Source organism: Kryptolebias marmoratus, linkage group LG15 (assembly GCF_001649575.2).
Source record: "Kryptolebias marmoratus isolate JLee-2015 linkage group LG15, ASM164957v2, whole genome shotgun sequence".
NCBI lineage: Eukaryota > Metazoa > Chordata > Actinopteri > Cyprinodontiformes > Rivulidae > Kryptolebias > Kryptolebias marmoratus.
The window spans coordinates 20,641,918-20,654,446 of NC_051444.1; the positions used below are offsets into that span (position 1 = coordinate 20,641,918).

The 12,529-nt window shown below is 38.4% G+C and overlaps 1 protein-coding gene across 6 annotated transcripts in view; it reads right to left on the reverse strand.

Moving 5' to 3' along the window:
• Nucleotides 1–12,529, reverse strand: part of dpy19l3 (dpy-19 like C-mannosyltransferase 3) — a 51,614-nt gene that overhangs the window by 29,873 nt on the left and 9,212 nt on the right. For all 6 annotated transcript variants that reach the window (XR_005234137.1, XM_017419614.3, XM_017419613.3 and 3 more), the window contains 8 exons: nucleotides 11,230–11,320; nucleotides 9,153–9,274; nucleotides 8,141–8,286; nucleotides 7,007–7,130; nucleotides 6,664–6,798; nucleotides 5,377–5,508; nucleotides 3,452–3,553; nucleotides 3,061–3,134 (listed from right to left, as the gene is read on the reverse strand). Coding sequence is in view for 5 of the 6 variants with exons in the window: in XM_017419614.3 (XP_017275103.1) it covers nucleotides 3,061–3,134; nucleotides 3,452–3,553; nucleotides 5,377–5,508; nucleotides 6,664–6,798; nucleotides 7,007–7,130; nucleotides 8,141–8,286; nucleotides 9,153–9,274; nucleotides 11,230–11,320 (926 nt within the window). In the remaining variant the exon portion in view is untranslated. The remainder of the gene's footprint in view (nucleotides 1–3,060; nucleotides 3,135–3,451; nucleotides 3,554–5,376; nucleotides 5,509–6,663; nucleotides 6,799–7,006; nucleotides 7,131–8,140; nucleotides 8,287–9,152; nucleotides 9,275–11,229; nucleotides 11,321–12,529) is intronic.

Genomic DNA, 12,529 nt, shown 5'->3' on the forward strand with positions numbered 1-12,529 from the left:
GGATCACCCATTCATCTCTTTTTTCCCCACTTATCTGTAGTCGGGTCAAAGAGGTAACAGGCCCAGGAGACCCAGACATAACTCTCCTCGGTAACACTCCTCCTGGGTAATCCTAAAGTGTTCCCAAGCCAGAGAGAGTATATAATCCCACCAGCGATTCTGGGTCTGCCAAGCATCTCTTACCAATGGGACATAGCCGGAAGGTGTCCAGGAGGACACCTGAGGACACCTCAGCTTGCTTCTTTTGATGCAGAGGAGCAGCAGCCCTACTCCGAGCTGCCCCCAGATGACAGAGCTCCTCACCCTATTGCTAAGCCTGAACCTGTAGAGGACAATACCTTCGTAGGTGTTGTCCCTTTTTCTCCACGTGACACTGAAAAGGTGTGTCAACTATGACAGCCCCACAACATCCAGAGTAAATCTCGTCCACTCCTGGCACTCTACTGCCGAGAAGCCTTTTAACTACATTGGCCATCTCTGCCAAGGCAATGGACTCACCTTCCCCAGAGTCCTCAGACTCTTCCTCCTCAAAGGTGGACACGGTGAACGGATTAAGGGAGATCTTCAAAGTGCCTCTTTAGAAACTGGGCTCCAGAGCCCAAGCTGTAAATAGGGGTGAGCCGAACTATATCTAGTTGCGATTGCTCAACCTCACACACAAGCTTAGACTCCTTTCGTCCCAGGGAGATGACATTCCACATACCCAGGCCAATTTATGAAACAAGGAATTTAGCATGCCACCTCACCCCCACCCTGGCAAGTTTGGCAGCATCACTACTCTGGGTGATGTACCTTTCTGTGGTCTTCCTTAATCAAGGTATTAAAATCATTCACTTTGGATCACTCACTTGCTAAATTAAGGGATTAAAAAAATAACAAATTCACGACAAAGTAACAACATAAAACACTTCTTGTTTGTATCAAATTTTATACTGTTATTAATTTTGCAGTAGGAGGCAATAAACTGCTGAAGCTGGTCCAACTCGAGCAAAATGGAACCAGTAAAACAATGAGATGATAAAACATTAGAATATCAAAAGTAAGTCTAAATGGATGAACAAGTTGTTTATTTGTAATAGCTAATTTTGTAGTTTTGTAATTTATGTATGATCATAAATCCTAATTTGACAGTAAACGGTTGCTACACCTTTGGATGAATAAATGCAATATCTGGAGATAGTTGAGTGGAAGTAAAAGTCAGTATAATATGGTAAAAACAATTCAAGCACTCAATTACACAAGTAAATAAAATTCTTTTTTTTGTTTTTTGTATACTGATTGTTTCATACTGTATGTGGACTTAAAACTCACCTGTTTAGAGTTGCTTATGGCTAAATTAGGGTTAGAGTGCGGTTTTTGTCTCTTTCTTACTGTTTATTCATTGTCACATGCTGTTTTTATTTTGTTTTTTAATTATGTAAAGCACCTTGAAATGCCTTGCTGCTGAAATGTGCTATACAAATAAAATTTGATTGATTGATTGATTGAAATCAACGCTAGAGCATTTTCACGCCAATTAGAACAAACTATAAAGTCGAAATTTGCAATCACCAAATGATTAAAAATAATGGAAGTGTGATTGCAGCAGAAATGCACCACTTACATTCTTTTCAAGACACATACAGTGTGGACGTATGCGTCTGCTTTGACTAAAACTAAAAAAAAGTTTTATATTGAACTTACTTTACAGTAAACTCAGTTGTTAATGTCAAATATTCACTTGTAAAAGGCAACTTTAGCAGTAATAGCTTGAATTGTATTATCATCCCTATGACCTCATCGGTTGTGGAGGAAATTTGTTCTCTTTTTTACAGTGTTGCTTCTTTTTATTGACGTTTGTACAATTTGTTCCTGCGCAACCCTTGCAAGATTCCACCACAGCATGTTTTGGGCCATTATAACAACCCATTTCTTTTATTTATTTATTTTCCCTCCACACTGTTATAGATTTGCTGCTGTGTTTGGGATATATTTTCCCTGCTGCATGACCCCAGTTATCCAGTTTGGGCCAAGCTTCAGCTTCAAACAAATGGCCTCACATTTACCTCTAGAATACTTTGGTATACAGAGGAGTTTAGGGTTGACTCATTGACTGCAAGGTGCCCAGGTCCCTGGCAGTAAAACGAGCATAAATCATCAGCCCTCCTGCACCATGCTGACAGCTGGGAGGAGGTCTTTGTGCTGATATGCTGTCTTTGGTTTATGCCAAATATGTCAGAGAGTATTACATCTTAACATCTCCACTTTGGTATTATCTGTCCCAAAGGCATTCTTTCACTGTCTTGGTTTTTGACAGGAGCAACTTTTGCCAACTCAAGCTAGCAATCACACACAAGTCCTTATTTTATTTATAAAAAACCCATAAGACCGAATGTTTGTTTCATTTATCCTAATAAGTAAAATCTGAAAATTCTAAAATGTATTTAACTTACTTTGACTAGCGTATAAACAAGTTTTTTTTTTTTTTTTTCTGTTTGCGAACACTTTGCACAGTAAGCTGACAAAACCGCTCATGACAAACAGCTATGTGGATAAATACCTCAACTCGGAGTTCAGCTAACACAAACGTAATGTGAGACTCGAAGGGGGAAAAAAACAAGGAAACACTAAGTAGAAACAAGTCAAAGCGAGTGAAAGCAACAGGGTGAGGCAGAGATGGAGCACACAGTAAGCTTTGCACTTTCCACAGTCTCCTGAATAATTGAAGGAGCAGTTGTGCAGCATCGCACTGGGAGCTGTGTTATCTGCCGCCCCGGAGCAACCATCCTGTGGCCGAGTTGTTCAACACACCAGCACACACACACTGATCGATAGGAGGTCTAGTGGCGTTACCCTGCTATCTATTATTCACACACATTAACACTGCAAGTGCTGAGGTGCTTGGTGAATAATGTAGTCACTCTGAATCAAGTAGAAGTTCTGTACGTACGCACGATATTATTACACTGAATACGCTTTGTGTGTATTTACACCAAAATCTGATTTGATAAGACAGGAAATAGACGGAGTCCACAAATTGAAGCATTTCAGTCGTTTTTTTGTGTATCTGTGTGTTTGTACCTGGTCGGCCCCAAAGCAAACTTTGACTTGATGAATTTAAAAATGTGTTCGTCTGATCGGAGCTGTAGTGCTTTCTGTAAACACACACAGATAAGGTCATCTCGTCAGAGCTAAAATCAGTTTCAAATGTACAAACAAGTAAATAAACCAAGTTGACATCATACAGAAAAGGTTACATCATGCCTTTTAAGTTTTAGATTCATTAGGAAGAGGCAGAAAAGGAGGAGAGATGCAATTAAAGTCTGGAGGCTGAAGACAATAGTGAGAAAGAAAAGAGGGAAGGACCTCAAGAATGTTCAGGTAAATAAGAGAAAAAAGAGGGAAGGATAAAACAAACAAAAGAGACATGAGAGAAAGGAGAACAGGAGCCAAAGCAGAGGAGGAGAAGCACCTTGGTCAGGTAGTTGATGGTGAATGTGAGCAGGAGAACCGAAGCACTGTGCAGCAGAACTTTGCCCAAACGAACCAGCAGGCCTCCCGTCTTCAGACCAGACTGCACCAGCACACCGTAAGAAGAAATCCGTACAATAAGCAATCAAAGCATCTGGGATTGTGTTGTTGCAGTTTTACATTTCAGAATGGGAGGAAAACAACCTACTGAGGCGCACTTTAAACCAGCCATCACCTTTTCAGAGCGGACGGTTAACAACAACAACATGTTTTGGGAATTTTATGTGCTGTCCATTGACATCAAGTGATGCTTCTCATAAAACAGTAAATAAAATCCTGTTACTGCAATAACAAAACAGCAGCCACATGCATTTAAAATGTTTTGTATGGCTTCACTTTCTTTTTCTGAATTTCAGACTCAATCCATTTGTTTTCCCCCTTTTCATAGTTTACTCAGTTTATTACAAATAAAACATTTTCATAGCCCATCTGCTCTAACCCTTTTGATCAAGTACTAACCAGGACTTTGTGTTCAGTAAAAAAAAACAAAAAACTGTTAGAGATAAAAGCATCATCAAGATTTATAAATTATCCTCCAAACCCAACATGCCTATCTTTGATGTGAACCATTGAGCAGGTGGAGGACTGTTCATTTATTCTTCTTAAGGCTCCCCTTCACAGCAGATGATGATCCTGCTACAGTCCTTAAAAAAATTAGCCAGGATGGTAATGGTCTTTGTAGTCAAGGTATCAGGAGTGTATTAAGACCACAGTGCGCTCCTCAACCGTCATCAGTCCACAGTTTTTGCACTTGCACAAAACTTCCATAGTGAAGTAAGTCGTGGTGAACTATCATTATCATGATGACAGAGTAAAGGGCTCCTGGGTGGACTGTGGTGGGCGTTTCGCATTCGTAATGCGAGGCTTGGTTGTCTTGGTGGCTTTGTTGTCAAGAATCTGAAGCAGAATTGGCCACGCTGGCCTCATGCTTAGGCTATGACCATGATCCTGACATGGTCATAGAAACAACCTAGCACAAGTATAATATCCACGGCTGTAGTGTTGTGCTGATCTTCTGGAGCGTAGCTGCATTTTAATACACTTTTAGAGAGTTGTGGCAGAACAGGAGTGTACAATGAGAGCACAGGGGAAGGTCTCAAGAACACAGAAAATAGCAGGAAAAAACCTAGCTGATGAATACAAAGAGAGTACCAGTGTGATGGTTGCCGTCACAAACACAACCAATCTGAAGGTGTGTTTGTTGGGATCCAGCTACATTCTAACGAGTCATGCAGGCTGTAGAGAGTGTAGCGGGGTTGTCATCAGGTGTGAAGGCGGCCTTAAAGAACGCTGGTTCTCCCAGTGATCATTGTGTTTCTGGGATAAAGTTTGTTGTCCAGAACTGAGGAGAATGTGGTTGGATCTATAATCTGTTACGGCGCTTCAGAAATGACTGGGGTACTTTAAATATTACCAAATAAATAAATAACCCTTTTTTTCCAATTGAATTCAGTCAAGACACCTCATCAACTGAGATAACACACATATAAGGTGTGCACCTTTTTAATCACGCTCTCTCACTTTAACCAGGCACCGGAGGATTTGTGTCAAGTAGCAGATAAAGTCAAAAGACAGTGACAGAAGAGGCACCGGAGCTTTGTTATGACTGTCAGAATATTACTGTGAATAAACTGGTGAGTAAATGATTTTGCTGACACCACTCTCGGAGGAATTGGAAACTCTCTTCATAAATTGGGGAGAAGGATGTTAGGCTCTGGGCCAACCTGCTATGTGTATTCAGCACACAGTAATGCAAAAAAAAGACACTTTGTTAGATATATTAATACAGATAAACTAGATTACAATCAAATCTAAATACGTAAATTAAAAAAAAGGACTAGACCAGAGGGCAATACATGCACTTACGTGATAATGTCTGATGAAAAGAGCAGCTACGACGAAGCTCAGGACCAGTGATCCCAGTATCATGGAGTTACAGAACTGGAGGAGCCACACACTGAGCAGGCCACTCACCTGAACCAGGTACAGAGTTGTAACCTACAGAGACACACACAAATTAAGACGTGGCGCAAGAAAGGTCCTGCTCAGCATCAGACATCTAACTGCTGAACACCAGAATCATGAACTCAGTGTCGCTCTGGCATCCTTTAAGGTTCAGAAGCAGATTTAAATTTGGACACTGGAACACTGCAAATCCAAAATCTGGTACAATTACAAAAAAATTTGATGAGTGAGTCTACAAAGTTGGTAACAACCGCTATTACAGTAAAATGTAAATTAGAGCAGAGGTTTTAGACCATAAGCTTGTTCTCCTCTTTCTCAGTTAGTTCAGTCAGGTCTTCTGGTTTTTTACTTTGTTTTTGAAAGTTGTAGGAAAAATTAATATTGTGGACTTTTTGAACATTTTGCATGGCAAGCCCTGTCAGTTGTTCAGACTGGTGAAGTTTCTTATGTTTGTACTTTTGTGTGTATTTTGTGGAGGTTTGTTGCCTTTCAGCTGTGAGGCACCAGAATCAGCCATTTAACGCTGGAAGATACACAGAGATCCCCATTTTAATTTAGACTGTATTAAAAGTATAATCATGATCTCTAAGAGAATCAGAAGTAGCAGAGTGTCTCAGGGAGCTCTGGATACCCTTCCATGGCATACAGACTCAGATTGAAATAAGCTTCCACTTTTGATGGTTTAGACATGAGGTGTCAGTCTTTGCAATTAAATATTTTAAGCAAGGAGACGAGACAAGACTATTAATAAGAGGATCTCACAACGACAGGAATACAAAGCTGTGTGAATGACTGTGCAGTCTGATTGTGCAGCCTATTCGCAGCAAAAAACTTCCTAAGGAAATATTGACAACTTTTTTTTTTTCTGCAAGTAGCAGAGGTTTGTTCGAAAACCTAAAACAGATTGTTTATATTTGCCTGAGTGAGTATTTTAGAAAATAAATACAAGTACTTCCTCTACCACTGCTCACTGTCAGTTTATTTTAGTGACCTCAAGCTGTTCTGCTACAACACAAAAAACATCTTTAAAATAAACAAACAAAAGAAATCTATACATACTGACAAGGATGGATCTGTAAAACTACCGACAAAGAACATAACTGGAAAAAAAAAGCTTCTCTTTATTTAAAATAAAATAACTGTATTATCTTTAAATCTAGAGTTTTTTACTTATTGTATCATACGTACCTGAGTGGTTGTTAAGAGATCGACACAATCCAGTGTGTAAATGATAAGAGCCTGAACAAGTAGAATGAACTGGTTGAACTGCCACGTCAGACAGAAACACAGCGTTGTCACATACATCAGCCACACCATCACCTTCTGGGGAGAAAAGAAGCACCCAAACACATCAGGATTAGATCTGTAAACTGGATTCTGATAAAAAGATTCTGCTGTTTCATTTCTTCTGTGCTGCCTGTGCTTTTAGAGATGAAAAAAATTAGTAAAGAGTATCCGCTGGGTGTTTTAAATCAAGGCTAGTTTATGAAGCAAGGCTTCTCAGCCGCTTTGATGTGGTGTGGATTAGTACCTGCTGTAAGGCGCCGAGCTGAGGCCTGAGGTAACAGGTGATAGCAGCAACCTGCAGTGCAAAGAAGGGCAAGGACCAGTTCTCTCTAAGGGAGATGGTGAACTCCACACGAGTGGTGTCCACTCTGACAGGAGAAAACAAAGAAGAAACATGCAAAACGGTGGTGAAGCAGTTTTCTAAGCTTTGTAGCATCTAAATGTCTGACTCAAAACAGTTATGGACGCTAAAGAGAGAGAGAAAAAAACTTCTTTTGCCTCATTTTAGGGCAAGCTAAGAAATCTGTTGAAGTACTGCATGTATGCATCTACCATTTTCATAGCTGATTTCTGCAAAGCATATTTCAACAGTCCTCTATTGTTGTAAAATACATTACCCTTTTCCCTGGTTGTCCCTTTTTGTTTGAAGTTCAAACATTTGTTCAGACAAGAACAACATTTGAAGTGTCATTACCCATTCAACAACAAAGTAAATTTTAAAATTAAAATACTAAAACATAAAATGCTAATATGTTTGAGGGATTACCAAAACCTAAAACATAAAAAAGTGTTCCAAGTTTAAAGGAAATTTGTCTAAATTTGCAGCAGAGGGCGCTATACCATTAACTTGACTTAAAGCATGCCCTTTTAAAAAAAAACGAAGAAGCAAAGAAGGTGGGTTTTTTTCTTAATGGCAAACACAAAAGAATAATAAGGTCTTGAGAAGACAAAAGGAATCTGAAACTGTTTTAACTTTGTTCAAAGCAGATGTTTTGCTCTCCACTGACAACAAAACTACAGACTCACCTGCTAGTTTACATCAGAAGTGAAGCGGCGGCATCTCGACAGAAACAAGCCGACAAAAATACAACCAATTCTGACTGCCTGCTGTTGGTACAGCCAGCCTCTGCAGTCTGACTGTCAGAGGTTCGTACAAATATCTTAGCACATACAGAATAACTTATGTAGTGATAAATAACAGGATATAATGCGTGCTATTGCTGTTTGTCACCATTTTTGCTTTTGTCACCGATTGTCAATTGAAATTTGAACAGATGAAAGAGGGCATTATTTCAAGTTTGTTGGGAAAAAAGAAGTCACAGCCCGGCCCTCTCCTCCTTCACTCGTATGGTCGCAGGAACAGACGATCATTACTCACCTGTTAAGAATGTACCAGACTCCTGTTAGCGTACCAGCAAGCCAGGATCCAGACAGGAGCCATGCCGTGAGGTACAGAGCGATCACATACACGGCTTGGAGCGAAAACACCGTGTAAATGTAGAAATACATCGGCTCCAGATACGACTGAAACACACACACACACACAGGACAGAAACTTAGATGATTAGGATCAGATCAGCAACGCAAAAAATAATCAATTTTCAAAAAGATTATAAAAAATTACTCAACAAAAATATGTTCTAATTTGTGTGGCAAAATGAGAATAATAGTCTCAATGACGATAGTTTAGTTGTAGCAGCAGGTATATAGGGTCTAAACTAATTTTAAACTTGTCCGGAAGGAAATTTCCAAAATTTTCTGTCAATTTTTTAGCCATTTTCAACATCCAAACACAAACCTTTACTGTAAATTAACCATAAATGTTTGCATAGTGGTTAGGGTACCTATAGCAAAAAACATTTATGAAAAGAAAACAAAACTTTTTACTAGGTTTATGACTTTTAATCACCATGTTCAAATCTTTAATAAATGTGACATTTTGTAGAACTATTATGTTTTAGAATAAAAAAAACCCGCAATGTTTGTTTCAGATTATGGCTAATAAAGTGTCTAACAGTGCATACAACATATACAGGAAGTGGATGGAACTTATCTAGCGTCATTTTTGGGAGGAAAGAATTGGAAGTTTTCTTTTACTCTATGTATAAATTAAAAATCTGAAAAGATCTTTCTATTCTTGAGGAATTTATTTTTTGATTGTCAGATTTTTCTTTTTAAAAAATGGAATAGAAGAAAAGTTTTTTCCATGCTCTTCCTTTTCCCATACTTATCCAGACCAAGAAAATATTACTATAATACTAATCATACACAAATTATATACTTTTAAGGACCTCATAGAAACCCTGAATGTTATTCTTATCTTTTGTGGTTAAACTCTACTGTAAGATGTGTGTGTGTGTGTGTGTGTGTGTGTGTGTGTGTGGTGTTACCTGTATGGGCAATAATCTGTAGAGGACACTGAGAAACACCTCTTGGTAAATATTCATTCGCTGTAAGAGATTAATGGTCCTCTTGGATTCTGTCAAGTTGTCATGGATCAGTTCTGACAGCCCTGGGAACACACACACACACACTTTAAAGATGGCTTTTCAAACACAATGACAGAGCAGTTAAGTATCACTGACTTTGCGACAGCCAGAAAAAAAAAGGAAAAAAGTTTTAATGCTTCTCTGGGCTCGATTACAAAGCACAATGCTATTAAAGTAAGCAGTTTGAAATTTCACTGAACTGTTAATACCACTGTTGTTTTGTTCTTATCCTAAATCGTCACTTCTTAATCTTTGAGAGCACAATGAATGTCTGAAACCAAGAGTCCGTTCAACCTTGGAGGGGGGGACCTTTAAAACGTCAAGTAATTTCTTCAATTTATTAATGACTAAACACAGTTGAGCTGCTTTCTCAAAAGAACAAAAATCAAAACTACATTTTAGAAAGAAAAAGTAAAAATTTTCATTTCACACATGAAGGAGCAAAAAAACCCTGCTAGAATAGCAATGGGCAACAATAATAACTTTATTTGAACAAAGTTGTGACAGGTACCTCTCTTTACAAAGTTTGGATGAAACAACTAACAGCAGATGTTAAGACTTCAGAGCAGAAACCATCAATACTTTAAGGCATACCTGTATTCAAATTGTCTTTTTGCCTAAACAAGCGTGGATTTAAAAAAAGATTAAAAACTAATTGGACCAAATCTAAAATATTTAATCAGGTACTGGTGACATTTTGATGAGGGCTGTATGGTGATGCAGTTATCTGTATATATAGTGTTTGTTGATGTATGTGTATATATGTGTGTGTGTGTATATGATTGTTACATATTATGTGTATAGTGTTTTTTTAGTATCTTTCTTCTTTGTTTTATCTCACCCTTTCCTGTATTGAGCTGCAGTAACGTGCAAATGTCCCCATTGTGGGATCAATAAAGTTTTAGCTTATCTCTATTTTATCAGTTACTAGCACCATCACACGACAGCAAAAACGACACTGGCCCCTATTCCAGTTGCATCCTGTGTTGAGTTTGCATGATCTTCCTGTACATCCCTTAGGATATGCCCAAACATCCTACAAATAAAGGTGTCCAGGAAGCATCCTAATCAGAAGCCTGATTACCTGAGCCGACTCTGTTCCATACAGAGGAGCAGTGGCTTTCCAAGCTCTACCTGAATGATGGAACTCCTCATCTTATCTCCAAGGCTGAGCCCAGCCAGCCTACAGAGGAAACTCACTGCAGCTGCTTGTACCTGGAATCTTATTCTTTAAGTAATGATCCATATCTCATGACTATAGGTGAAGGTTAGAATGTACATGGACCAGGAAATTGAGAGCTTCATCTTTTGGCTCAGCTCTATCTTCTATAGTGTGTTTATATATATATTTACGACACAGCAAACCTGTTAGATTGGATTGTTTTTTTTCTCAAAAATGCTCTATACATCAAGCCCCAGTGCATTTCTGTTGGAGATATTTCTCTATGTAGACAGTCTGAAATAAATAAATAACACAATGTGAGAAGAACTTTGCATTATAAAGTTACTAAAAAGAAATAAATAAATGAACAGGGTTTGTAAAAAAAGTGGGTAGAGGACATTTCACCACTTTCTCAGGAAAACAGTTCCACTGTAGCGTAACTCTGTGACTTGGCTTTGATGCATACTTGTTCTTAGGGTCAAAGCAGTGAACTGCAGAAGTCTTATTGATTTTTTAGTTTTTTCTGATTATTGTACAATCCCCCCCCCCCAAAAAAAAAAAAAAAAACCTCAGAAAACACAAGGCCTAGAGACTAGTCATCACAACTCAGAGCCAAAACCGTGAGGCACTGCCCTTATAGATACCACTGATTAAGTCTTCATCATAAACATCTCGACTTACAGTCAAAATTCTATCAATATTTTCACTTCTGAGTTTCTGTGTATCTTTTAGGCCAAATATGAACAACAATGTTGTTGGGATAGAATTAAAAGGGCTCAGCAGCTGCGTTCGTAGCACCATAAACACAGTACATACCTTCATGTATGGATGGTGCCTGCAACATTTGCTTGTAGTATGAGTAGTACAGTCCACACTCTGTCCGAAACGAAATCTCCCGCTCTACTTCCTGAAAGAAAAACGGGGACTTTTGTTATATGAAACCATACTCTTCAGTCTGTTTAATATGGAAAACAGATATGCTGGCAAGACAAGACAGCACCAAAGAGGACAAAAGCAAAGGAGCTAATATACGACTGAACAGCAAGAATCAGAAGGATTTAGTGAATGTGGACCCACAACACTACCTGCTTGTTGTTGCATGATTACTTTTCCACTGCAGCGTGAGAGACACTACTGTGAACAACTCGCTGATCAGTTTTGTTCTCAAACTGTTTCTCCAACATTATTGACCGTCCACAGATAAACAGTTCAAGTGTTCTCAAAATCCAATGCTTGTTAAAAAAAACAACTAATCACACTTCTGCATGTATTTCTAAATATTGCTACAGTGGAGTTTCTGATATCTTTCCAATATTCACTTTGGCTCTAACAGAAAGACCATCAAAAGCTTGCGATGGGCACAACTTTGCTTTCTGTCTGATAAAATAGCAGATGGAATAAGTCACATCGCTGGCTAATGGAAAAAACAGAGACATGGAGATTTGGAATTTGAGTTGTTAATGCCAAAATAAAATTTTAAAAAAGCCACAATCTACCACGGAACAAATTTATACACCCATACAAAGTAAACTATTTTGATCAAATCTACAATTTGATGCTAACGACACACTCAACAAAAGTTGCACGGAAATAAAAGAAATGTAAGACCATTCTGTAAACTTCTACCACACATTAATTGGTGAAAAAAAAAACAGGAGTGTCAGAAATGGGTATATAAAGAGAGCTTTTCTCCAAAAGCCTACTCTTCAGTCTGTCACATACTCAAACATATATGATGCATCAGTGCCTATGGCATCACTGACTTGTGTGACAATACAATTAGAGCTGAACTGGGAAATATATAAATTCTCCTTTAATTATATGGTATGGGCTCCTCTGGATGTCATATTTTCATTGTAAACAAAAACAAGCCTTAGGACTGCCAATGTTAACACTAAGACCACCACAGTGTTTTCTATATGTCAGATGTTTTTTTCCTCATTAAGTGGATGGACCTCTGAGGTACACAGGGACATGCGGTCAAAAAAAAAAATCATAACATAAAATGAATATTAATATTTGTCCACTGATCTTTATGTATGAGTAATTTTCGAACATTTTTATGGTCCAAATCGCATTTTTATAGTCAAAATCGCTGAAATTGCATATTTCCTCT